The sequence below is a fragment of the Rhopalosiphum maidis genome, chromosome 3, assembly GCF_003676215.2.
Source record: "Rhopalosiphum maidis isolate BTI-1 chromosome 3, ASM367621v3, whole genome shotgun sequence".
In the NCBI taxonomy this organism is placed as follows: domain Eukaryota; kingdom Metazoa; phylum Arthropoda; class Insecta; order Hemiptera; family Aphididae; genus Rhopalosiphum; species Rhopalosiphum maidis.
In genome coordinates this window covers 27856996-27869967 of record NC_040879.1, presented here as the reverse complement: position 1 = coordinate 27869967, position 12972 = coordinate 27856996, and the positions used below count along the sequence as shown (strand labels likewise).

The 12972-nt window shown below is 28.4% G+C and overlaps 1 protein-coding gene across 1 annotated transcript; it reads right to left on the bottom strand.

Moving 5' to 3' along the window:
* Positions 1-246: 246 nt before the first annotated feature.
* LOC113557874 (myosin-3-like) lies at positions 247-5327 on the bottom strand. The gene is made up of 4 exons (XM_026963416.1): positions 4869-5327; positions 3126-3305; positions 1946-2263; positions 247-501 (listed from the first exon to the last, which is right to left on the bottom strand). The coding sequence occupies exons 1-4, from the start codon at positions 5325-5327 to the stop codon at positions 247-249; spliced, it is 1212 nt and encodes a 403-aa protein (XP_026819217.1).
* Positions 5328-12972: the final 7645 nt, after the last annotated feature.

Below are 12972 nucleotides of genomic sequence, written 5' to 3'. Positions count from 1 at the left end.
ACATGGGAAGAACATATCCTTTTATCTTACCATTCATTTAGACAGTTTAAAATTACGGTAAAAAGTGTAACAGAAAGCACTGAATTTTGATATGAATATATAACTAAATATAACTATGTGTAATAACTTTTGCTCCAATTAATTTTTATTTTTGTTCATGCTTAATAATTTAATTAAAATTTGTTTTTTTGAAATATTGATTAGAATAAAAGTTATAATATAGTTATTTAATTACATCAGCTTCAGTTATTCTTCACACTCTGTAATTGGTCGATCTATGTTCAATTCTACGTCATAATCGTATGTCTGTATGTACGCTGTCTTGCAAGTAGAAAAATGTCTGACTGCGCCTCTGTTCAATAACCATTCAAAGTTCATCTGGTCATACGACGTTGGTCGTTCTTCATCGGTCATGTATTGATTTGCTTTATTTACGATTGTTCTAATTTCGTCAAACATTTCTTTTAAATAATTGCACTTCCACTCTTGTGATTCTTTTTCCTAGGTAAAACAACACTAATAATAATAATAAAGAATCGTATCACTTATATATAACAGTGGTATTGTGGTAACACTATATACTAGTAGGTAATGCTTCACATAAATTGATTACTGGGAATTGGATATAGGCAATGACAAAGTTGATTCAATATAACTTTATGAAGCAATCACATCACCTACATGGAAACATCTAAAACCATATAGGTATGCAGTATACACACTACCTCACCATGACACAATTAAAAAAAAAAACTATGGATATTGAAACCAGGTTGAATATTATGATATTAATGTAATAACAAAATATACCTTAGTTACCGGTGTGCTATGTTCCTTAATATATCTACTCTTTTCAGAGCAGTGATGAATGTATTGGTTTTATAATAATACGTGTTTTTTTTTTATCGATAAAAAGTTGAAAAAAAAACGATTTTTGTGATTTTGTTGTAATTTAAAAATATGAATACGTAGTTAGTTCTTATAACACATTAAAAAATAATAAAACTTTAAAATATATATGCAATGTAAAAAAAGGGAGAAAAAACCGGTGTAATATGTAAAGATTTAATTGTCCCAATTTATGTCCCAATCCGTCCCTGAATTATAATAAATTTAATGTTATTATAGCTGAATTAGATACATATATATATAATGTAAATGTATGCTATGGGCTTAGTAGGTGAAGCCTTTACTGGCTTTACTCTTAAAAATAAAACTGATTACTAGGGCTGGGATTTATTTGTAATAAAAAACCAAAAATATGTGCACATATATGTACTTAAAATAGCCAAAATATGTAGTATAAAATAAAAAATATGTAATAAAAAATTTAAAAATATGTTAACGTGTTAACTTAAAATTCAATTCTAAATAATTTTTGAACAATACGATTCATTGTTTTTAATTTTTAATCAATTTAGTTTAAAAAATATAAAATATAAAGATATTTTCACAACCGCACACGAACGCAAGTACTGATAATACTGTTGCAAATTCGTAAATATATTTTGTCGAATAATTCTTAAACATAAAGTATAATTTAAGATCATTGAGGTGTGGTTATCGAACAGAAACAGATAAGATAAACTAAGATCAAGTTATTAATATTTAACTGATAGTTTTATATACTAATTTCCTATATGCATTATACACTTAAAATTTTTACAAGTACTATTATCGAAGTTTAAATGTATAATACTACAACTACTAAATCACCGAAATTGTCAAATTTACGGAATATGTGAAAAAAAATTCAGAAATTTTACAAATAATGTAAAAATATATATAAATAAACTATATTTTATTTTATTGCAAATCACGTGAAATTAATTTATCATTTGCAATAGGTACTTAATTTATCATGTTTTAGTAAAAATTTGTATTTACATACAAATCCCAGCCCTACTGATTACTATGAATAAATAATAATCAATATGACGCTTACTGTTATGGCCTGTTGTGTGGTGTTTTCTATTAGTTTTCTTTTTAGTTGAATAACGTCTCTAAGGCGTTCCAACTCCGCGGGCGGTTCATGCTCATGCTTTGAATTTTCTTTTTGCACATCAATTTTACTACTGCTTAGTTCTTGATGAAGATCTACGATCTTCTCCGGCACGAAATTTACTTTTTTCGACATTTCGGCCCTCATCTTTGCTTGGATTATCTCCAGTTCTACTGTTGTTTTAATTTTTTGTTCGTATAGTTTGTCCAATTCCTGATATTTACTAGGTGGTATATAGTTTCTTCTGTATTCGTTGAATCGCTACGCAGATACAATCATTTTAATTAATACAATAATCAGGACAGCGAGGGAAAAAACATAAAATTAAAAAAATCTTATGGTGTTCTATTATTAGGACAGCAAATAAATGGTGGATCCTGTTTTGCTTATACATTTAGCGACATAATATTGTTTATCGTGACAGTACATATTTAAATATTTATTTAAAAAAAAATATATGTTTTAATAAACATATGCGGTTTATTCTATCGTGATAATAATCAAAACATAAGTATGAATTTTGCAAGTCTTTAATCAATGAAATTATAATCTATTTAAATTATATTATATTTATATTTTATCCATTACAGTGATTTCAATGAATATCAGTGTTTACTCAATGCATACTATATAGCGAAGTCATAATCTACTTGACGTAAATTTATTAATGATTAAAAATTAAAATTAGGATCGGTGTATATGACATTAAATTATATATATATATTTTTAATTACAATTAAACTCTATTAAAACAAATGACTACTGAGTACTGATGTAAATTTCAATTGTTTATAAAATAATTTATTTTCACAAGGAACTATTTTGTGATTTATGGCACTCAGTATATTTGCACTTAGTATACTTGATTAACGATACTTTTGTTATAAATAACATCTGTTATGGATCAATCAAGGGTTTTACCTCAGTGATTTATACCTCATAGATTTAACAAAACGTATGATATAAGGGCCAAAATAAAATAATACTTTTAAACTTTTTCTGAATACGATTTGTAAAGTCTAACTTTATTTAGTGATCAGACTTTATTGGTAACCTACCTATTTATAGATACAAATTATTTTATTATTTATCGTTTCGAATCATATTACGCGTGCGTACATACCTCAAAGACATTATAGTATTCGTTTATGTTTTGTACTAATTGCTGATTGCGTATATCGAATCTGCCAAGTAAGACTGTTTCAAAATATTTTCCGATATATTTCTCTAATTCCTCGGTGTATTCGTGCATTGAGCACACCAATATCTGTCTATTGGCGTATATACCTTCTTGTTGTTTTTGCTACAAAAATACAATATTATAGTTTATAATAATACTATCATTTTTTTAAATATACCAGAGGCCACATGTGCAAACTTCATTAACTGGGTATATAATACAAAAAAATGGGCATTAAAAATAATAAATTAAAGCCTTCCCCCAAGAAAAAAATGCAGCAATATAATCACTATATTTACTGTTGATAAAACATAAAATAATATAAGTGACCTATTAATTTCACCAAAATATTCATTGACTAAAGCTTATAATAGTCACCTATTTACTAGTACAAAAGTTTTGATCTCGTCTATTACTTATAAGTTCTTTTATTAATATTTATTTTCAAAACTATTTTTTCTAAACGAAAGTCTAATTATTTTAATATTGAGTTCTTTAAGAAAAAAACCTATTAAGAGAATATAAATGGATTTTTTCTTATAATCATACAATACTATAAGCAAATAAGAAGTAATATTGTATTTGCTTAAAAATTAAAATGTTGTGAAAGGTTTACGAAAGACCTATAGAAGAATATAGACAAGTTTCTTACCTTTAAGTTTTATAATAAGTCCATTTACTTTAATATTTAAGCTATACAACACAAAATTGGAACTGCTAAGTCTAAATATTGGTATAGTATACGTTAGTGAGACGGAGACAATACATACGGATAGGTATAACGTCCTCTTAATAATAAATGTATTTAAATTTTAATCTTTGAGATTTTTAAGTATACTTAGGTAGTTAATATAATTACTTAACTACTGAAGAATCATATTTTAGATACTTATAGATTTTTATATAACTTAAGGAGTATCTTGAATTCCTGACTTTCTAAAATTATTCTAACTTATTTTTTTCAAATATAAACCCCCCTTTTTCCTTGTAAATTGTGATGATTGTTTTCAAATATTTTAGACTAACCTATGTTCTAAATTCGAACGAGTATATTCTAAGTTATTAATATGTATTTACTAATACTTAAAGCATAGAAGTGCGTACGAGGTTACAGGGTATGTAACTGCACCCACAGAGAGTTCAGCTTAGTTTATTGTTAATAAGGTACTGAGTTAAATAATATTTCAAAATGTTAAAATCTGTTTTTAGTATTGTGCACCCCCAGCAAAATGTTCTGCGCACGCCTATGACCTAAAGAGTATATTAAGGTCTAATTATAGTCCTAAACATGAATAATAAACTTAATTTAAATTATTGATTTGAAACTCAAATGCTATTATTTTATATTTTACTATTTTAGAACATACTATGGCAACCAAATAGATTTTTATTTTGTCCAAATAATACAATTTTTTCACTGCTATTGTAACTACGATATTCTTATAGAACGCCAAAAATTAATTGAAATTTGAAAACGCTTAATTTATATTAAAAAAAATTGTTGTGTTCGTTTCTATGTTTTGACGATGTATAATACCTAACACTTTTTGGAGTATAAAATATATTTTAAAAGCGCATATTATGTTAACGTTGTTTAGTGTTATAGTGACTATTTAATACCAAACCCATTACGATGGTTATAACTTTAACTGTTACAACCAACTCGTCGTGTTGCACTGCACTCACCTTAAGGTTGCTCGTATTCTTCAACACCCGAGTGATCTTGTCCATCATGGCAGCCCTTTGCTCGATCCTCTGGGTGGCGGTCTCGTACCTGGTTCTGACGAAGTCTGTGTCCTCTTTCAGGCGCGTCAACATCTGCTCGTATTGGACCTGCCTGCGTTCGTACAGCGCGTCTACGAAGGTCCAATAATTGTTCACCTCGGCCTCTAGCCGCTGTTTTTCGTCCATCAGCCCGTTCACGGACTTCTGGCGTTCCGTAATCAGGCGGCCATTCTCACCGAGCACCATCTCACGCCGTTCCTTGGTACTGATGTACTCGGCCTCGCCCGCGTCCAGGGCATCACTGGCCAGGCAGTGCTCGGCTCTGGCAGCGGCCAATCGCCTGTTCAACTGCACTAACTTCTCATCGTAATCTTCCCTGGTTAGGTCCTTAACCGACTCCTGCACCTCAACTGTCTCCATCGAATTTATATCTAACCTTTCGAATTTTAGTTAAAAACTTTAAAACTTTTAGCTGTTTGCTAAAATGAAATATATTATAATAAAAACATATGTAATACTAAACTTCGGTCTCTACGCAAAATCACGAGTTCGCCTGCAAGTGTGTCCCGTATATTGGTTAGAGTTAGAATTTATCAATTTTTGTCCCCATGCTTTAAACCGTAACTCCGTAATTGCATAAATGTTTTAAAGGATTCTAATTATTTTATAATGATATTTATTTTTCCTTAGATTTTGTTCATTTATTCGATTTCTTATAAAACATTTTTCACAATTAATTTTTATTTATTTATTTTATTCATTCAGTTTAGGTAATATTTTTTTGGGAAAATGTCCAATTATAAAGAAACGAAACTATATTTTATTTTTATATAACTACATAATATATATACTTACCACAAAACGCGATTTCCCCGCTAAAAACATGAGCAAATATATAATATACTATATTATATTATATAGGTGTATTATTGTTTTAGTGTAAGTATCTCAGTTCATGGCCCATTTTCTGTAGGTATTCATTTTTCTGAGATCAGCTATCCATCCATCTGTAGCGGATTCGATACACAGCACTTGGTATACTTTTAATGCAGTATTTGCCATTTATATAGGGAACACTAATTATAAATAGATAAAAACAAATCGTTATACATAAATCGAAAAAGTTAACATTTACAAATGACTTAAATAGCAAATAAATATTTAAAAAATATTAATAAGTACAAATATTTAAAAATGTGTATACAGTTTTTCAATTGTCAATGTCAAAAGGTTAAATTAGTATCAATCGTGTACTTAACTTATCAACTTATTTAGTTTATAATTTATCTAATTTATTTATTTTTCTATTAGAAATATTTAATAGAAGACAAAATGTTAGCATAATAATAAATAATTATTGCGAAATTTAATTCTAGGACAATTAGCCGCCCTGAACACTTAGAACGAATGAATCAATAAAATATGAGCTTGCGTAAGCACATGCGTGAAATTGGCCCCCCGCTTTAATCTATTTATCTCAAACTTTTACTAATATTTTGGAACCTATTTAGAACTATTTGGAACTCAGTCGTTCCACTAACCCTGCTCTCGTAATAGAAATGTTATAATTTTTTTAAATTTTGAAAATATCAATAAATAGCACACATTTAACATGCATTTGCACGATTATTGACAAAATTGTATTATATACCTAATAATTAATATTATGTAATCATAATATTATAGCATAATAATATTCAAAACAATTGTTTAACAATTTCTTATTAATAAAATATTTAAAAAAATAAATTTTCAATAAATTTTTAATAATTTCACAAAAATGGTATTACATTAAAAAAAAAATTATATAATTTTTCAATTATAATATGAGTTTATATATCATTTATATCAATCGCATTGATATATATATAAATATAATTGTAATATTCTATAGGCGTATCAATAATAGTTAATATGTAGCCGTACAATGGCAAAAAAATAACATAAAAGTATAAAAACCGAAAAGATTAATTTCTGAAATCTCATAAACAACGAGTCTTTTATAAATTTGCAAGAGATATATTTTCTTATATATTATGAGAAATGTTAAAGCCATCGAACTTTCTAGAGGGACGTAACAATTTTACAACAAACTATGCGATGTAATAGATAAAACATCTAGCACACGTTTATGTATATATACAATATACATAACAATATGTAAATTAGCTACAAAACATCTATTAGCGAAATTGAAAAAAAAAACTGTGATTGTATAGGCAAGTACTTGGTCATTAAATTTTCACGTATAATATGTAATTTAAAACGCAACATTTTTCTGTACCAACCTCGCATCACTCACTGAGGCGCTGAGTTGAATATATAGTGTGGTATATTATATTATTATTTATCATTAAAAATATAAAGTGAATTTAACTGTTTGCTTATTTTACGAGTTTGTTTTATTGTCGTTTTAAAACATTGTTGTGCAAAACAAGAAAATATCGTGACCAACAGTTTTAGAAATGTACTTTAGACCTAGAACGTCAATAAGTCTTGAAAACAAAAATATTATCAAAATAGCAATCTAAAAATAAATATTAATAATATATTATAATAATTATATTATCACAATTCGTGACAATACTATTAGATTATAGGTACTTTCTAAAGTTTTTAAATAAAATAGCATAGAGGTACCTATATTTAATCAATGCCGTGGAATACACGACAGTTATACAACTGTTTATTGTACATAAATAAAATATTAGCAATTTATAAAGTATATAAAAATAACATAAAATAAATTAAATCATATATACTAAGGCATAGCATGATTATGGTGTTGAGTTATAGAATCATGTAGTATTTCCGCAACTAATATTTCGAATTTTCGAAAATCTCTTCGTTGCTATATTTTGGTACGTATATCATATTATATTATATAATATGTATTATAAGTATATTCTTACATATTTATGTCAGACCATATCTCCGTATAACAAACGGTCGAAATTAAAATAATATATTTGAATATTGTACAGCGGAAAATATCGGAAAGTAGAATTTGACATTATGTGCACCTCGAAGCTTTTATTCAAATAAATAAAGATATAATAAATTTGGTGCTTAGCTTATATAGGTAGTGAGTCTGATACTCTGATCTCGTCTGTTTTGAGAAATCGTATGATTTTTGATTCTTATCGGGATCGAATGCTTCTATCACTGAGCACAGTGATGATGCTTGTTCGAGCGTGTTGGAAAGTGGAACATTCTAGGGAGATGAGTTTCATAGAGAGTATTGTATGCAAAGACATTTAGATATATTTCGTATAATATAAGTTCTGGTTAACTGTTATAGTGTGATATGACTAATATGAGGATATAAGTTGTGTGTGTCCAATGCACACTCTTGCTTGGGGAAAATAATAAATGTTAGATATTTCAATTAAATAGTAACACTGCAGACTAAAATTTCGACCGAATGACTTGATTAAAATAGGTGTGTGTGTGCGTTATAAGACTTATAGTTTTTTAATGTTAAATGTTAACACATATTATTGTTATCGAATTCAAATAGTCTATTTCTTATAAGCGACTTTGATTTAACTTTTTTTCTATCTCAAAAATTAGTGTATCACAATAATTTTAAGTTATGGGTGAGGGGAGAGGTAGCTTATACATGCAATAGACTCAGTAGAGATATCTGAATTTGGTTTATGTAAGGAAATTTTTTATTAAAAATAATGAAATAATATAACAACATTAAGGCGTGTTTTTTTTTTTGAAATTATCAGTTATTTGAAAAAAAATTGGGCCATTTGAATTTAGTGTTTGTAATAATACTAATAATAATTAGTGTTTAATTTTAATTGTATTGAGTAAATTTAAATGAGTTATTTAAAAATTAATCCAGAATGCGTACAATGCCTATACTTATATTAGTAGGTATGCTCAATCTTCCGCGAAAATTCTCATTTCAATCTAAGGTCATCATCCGACTGAAATGTTTCGTGCTATTATGAAACACACTACACTACTACAGTATACAGCATTCGCATGACAATGTTGTACAGTTGTACCGTTAATTACAAAAATAAAATATACCTGGTAATAGTATTATTAATCACGAGTATAAAAATAATATTATTCAACATAAGTAGTGGCTACTGAGTCATTAATGACACTACACAGGACTGAGTGGACCGCCGGAATTCAGAAGTGAAAGTAAATATTATTAGTTATTATATTATATTGAGCATCGCGACTGGGATTTTCCTGTAACGTGAAATCATTTAAAGGCCGACTGCAATGTTTATTGGCATTGCCAATAATTTATCAATATTAAATATTACGAATTGACCAACATACGGTCTATAATAATTTTACGTTTACGAGAGATTAAAGCAGGAAATATTCTGTACTTACGCATATCCAAAATCGTTAAGAGCGTTTTGTCAAAATAATGTTTGAGCGAACTATTATAATATTTAATGCCATTTAATTCACAACCATAGGCATATACTATAAAATTCGATTTACATTAAATATTTAATCCGTATACGAACGTATGTGTTATTATATATTAATATGTTATATAACATACTGGTCAAACGGCATTATATCGATTAGAAATTAATAAGGCTCGTTGCCCAATGGGGGGTACCTAACCGAATCACCAAACACATCTAAACTGGTGATTCCAATCCAGTTTGGGAGAATTTGTGGTTTATTTGGTATACACTCGAATTTATCGATTCAGTAAGTAATAGTTTTATTTTCACAGTTGTTTATATCCACTTAATCCAATCGGTTCGAATAAACAACCTTTCTTGGTAATTTGTTGACTGTTTATCAATAAATTTGCCATCGTGTGTTATCAAATTATTCAAAAACGATATTGATATCGTTTCGAAGTATCGAACCCTTGGAAATCGCTATTATATAGAAGTAGAATATTTGAATATGAGTAATATGACATTTGCGTGAAGGCAACGCGTTAATAACATGTCCACTGTCCTGATATGATGTAACTCAGGTAATACCATAAATTGTATTTGGAATTCTGAACCAACAACAAATTATTTAATTATGTAATTTGCTTGTTTGCCAAATGTACATTGAATATATCAGGACAGTAGCACTGGAGGTTTGAATTCAAAAAATAATTGTAATAAGAAGTTCAAGTTCATATGTTGTAATGTATTATAATTATTCTATTATATCCATTCGATAAGGATATGCCAAAAGAATATAGACGGGTACGCGAAACTGAAACAACTTTCACCAGCGGCGTTTGCAAGGGGTTAAATGCTCCCCCCCGGCCCCCACTACCATGATGCACTATTGACAACGTTATTTCTTTTTTTGTCTCGTGTCATATTATCAGATATCAATAGTCGACAGTCGTCGTAAATACGTAAATTAGTAAATAAATATGAGTAATGACATGTCAGTTTTAATATTTACTACCATAACATAATCATTACCAATACATATATATAGATATGACGCTAAAAAGATTTATTAACAACTCTTATATTAATCTTACCTATTACGGCCTTCGATGTTTTTGATGTTGTTGTCACGGCACTGCGGCAGTAACACGGTGACGTAGTTTTGTTTTTCATATACGTTTCATGGATATTGGAAATTCCCATAGTTTTGGTTCAATATTTTTGTCTCATTGCTTATGTGCATAATTCGTAAACCACTTAGTGTACACTTCTATAGTTCAATTATCGTTTCACGATGTCAGAAAAAAACAGAAGTCATATATAATTCGTAATGTGTTACATTATAAATTTTTTTTTATAACTAAGTGATGATTGCGTTGATTCTAGTTTACTCTAAAGAATATTTTATAATGTATAATATATATGTATTTAAATACATTTTGATTGGAGTATCTCAAACCAATTGATGAGTTGGACTAATGAATCGGTAAATAAAGTTGTAACTACATAAAAAATATAAAACAGAGGTACAATATATATCAGTATTGACTAAAGTTTAGCAAGTAATATTATAGGTATTGATATTACGATTATTATTAAATAATATAGAAGATTTATTTTTTCGCAATGAGTACTTCAACCCGGCACGCGTAGTATTATACTAATAAACAAATAAATTGCAACAGGCGACTTAGCCGAATCTGCGCCACTGCTATCACCGCCACGACTTCCATCCGAGGGAACCGGCGAGCCACGTCGATGTCCAACATTCGGCATATCCGTGGCGCTGTCCATCGCGCCGACGACTGTTCCCGTAACCAATACCGGCCGAACTGTCGCTTTAGAAATGTCTGCAAATGCACCAAAACCGAAGTCCGCCACAACATGTCCGTCTAAAAAATACGACCGCGGAAAACAGTGGTGTCATTTCAATTTTTTTTTTTAATATCCATGGCCACTAAGCGCAAGCCACTATCAATTTATTATAAATATTTATAAAGTGGGCCATATTAATACAATATTGGATTTTAAATACGCAAATGTATACCCTGCGCGGTCCAAATGACGCCACTGATATTATGTATAATATATAGTATATACCGTAATAATATATATCGTCTAATTGTACACAGTTTAGCTAAATATCCTCCAGAACAATGGACAGGAAGAATATATTTTTCAAGTTTAATTTCTGATCTCCATTTTTCAATAGCATTTACAAATTGATGTTCAACTTGTTCAGGGTCTATACTAAATTTTGGCCTAGAACTACGACCAAAGTCCAATAGATCCATGGCATATACAGGTCTACGGTTATTTGATATTTATACCAGCGACAAAACCAATTTTGCGTTTTCCTGTTTAGCTTCTAATGTCCATATTTTATCTTCTACGGTACAACATTAGACTTTCGGCTTTTGACTTTAGCCATGTATCGATTTGCGCCGGTTGGGGACTGATGGCTAGACACTCGATTACCAATTTTCGGTATGCATTTATTCTTTAATTACCGGACAAGCGTCGAGACAAACTTTTACACCGAATGATTACTGCTAGACTCACAAACATTATGGTAATCGACTTTATCATATTTTTTAGTGACCAATTCTAGACACCTGACTACCATTCCCTATCGAATTTCCGGTGAAACGATTTTTGCTCGAACACCTCGAAAGCGGCTTCTACACAGGTAGCTATTAATAATAACAATAATAGGTACATTAAATAATAACTAATTAAATAACATAACAAAAACGTTTGTACTTGGTTCACATGTCACATCAAACACAATTTGCAGTAGCTATCTTGATTCTTAATATAAGTATATAAATAAAAAACAATTTTAGCGTCATGACAAATACTCGTATACTCAAATAGACATGTTTATCCGAAATATTTTGACTTATTTTTTTCCATTGTATTTAAATTTTAAAATTATTTTTATTTTGATATTATTCTGTTTTAAACAAATAATACATTGAAACTTTGAACCATCATAATATACATAATTAATATTATTTACAATTTTAAGCGACAAGAACAGTTTAGACTTTAAAGTTGATCAATTTGAGTAAATACGAAAATGACTAATGAGTATATGATATTTATTTTGTACATAGATATTAAAATTAAATGTTGATCAAATACTAAAAATAGTAAAAATAAACTATTTTTATAAATTATTGCCTATTACAATTGTCATAAATAAAATAACTAAATATTACAATCAGTATAATGTTTGTTATATTTATAGACATAATTTCAAAATGTATTTTTATGTACAGAGTGATTCTTTTATCATAAAACACTTATTATTTCTAAGATTACTCGTGTTTTTGAAATAATGAGTGTTTTATGATAAAATAATCACCCTGTTTATAGAACGATGATTCTAAAAAATGCCTTCAGTGTAGTATTTAAAATAATAAATATTCAACGTTTACTATTTAAAACTAGGAAAATAATATAACTTGTACAGTTTTACTAAATTCTAAGTACTAGATTATCTGATTATGTATTACATTTATTATACATTTTTCTAAAACCATTTTTAAAGACTATTATTATTTTTAATAACTCAGAAACTATATTCAGTATAGTATACTGGTTACTAGTTCAAATTTTTATTTGAAAAAGTAAATCAACATTTTCAAAAAAATAATTTATTT

Excerpts from the sequence above, each read along its gene's own strand:
- LOC113557874 (XM_026963416.1), bottom strand. The coding sequence starts at position 5,327 with ATGGAGACAGTTGAGGTGCAGGAGTCGGTTAAGGACCTAACCAGGGAA. Across the intron at positions 3,306-4,868 it reads AGAATACGAGCAACCTTAAG|CAAAAACAACAAGAAGGTAT; the intron begins GTGAGTGCAGTG and ends GTATTTTTGTAG. Across the intron at positions 2,264-3,125 it reads AATACTATAATGTCTTTGAG|CGATTCAACGAATACAGAAG; the intron begins GTATGTACGCAC and ends GTATCTGCGTAG.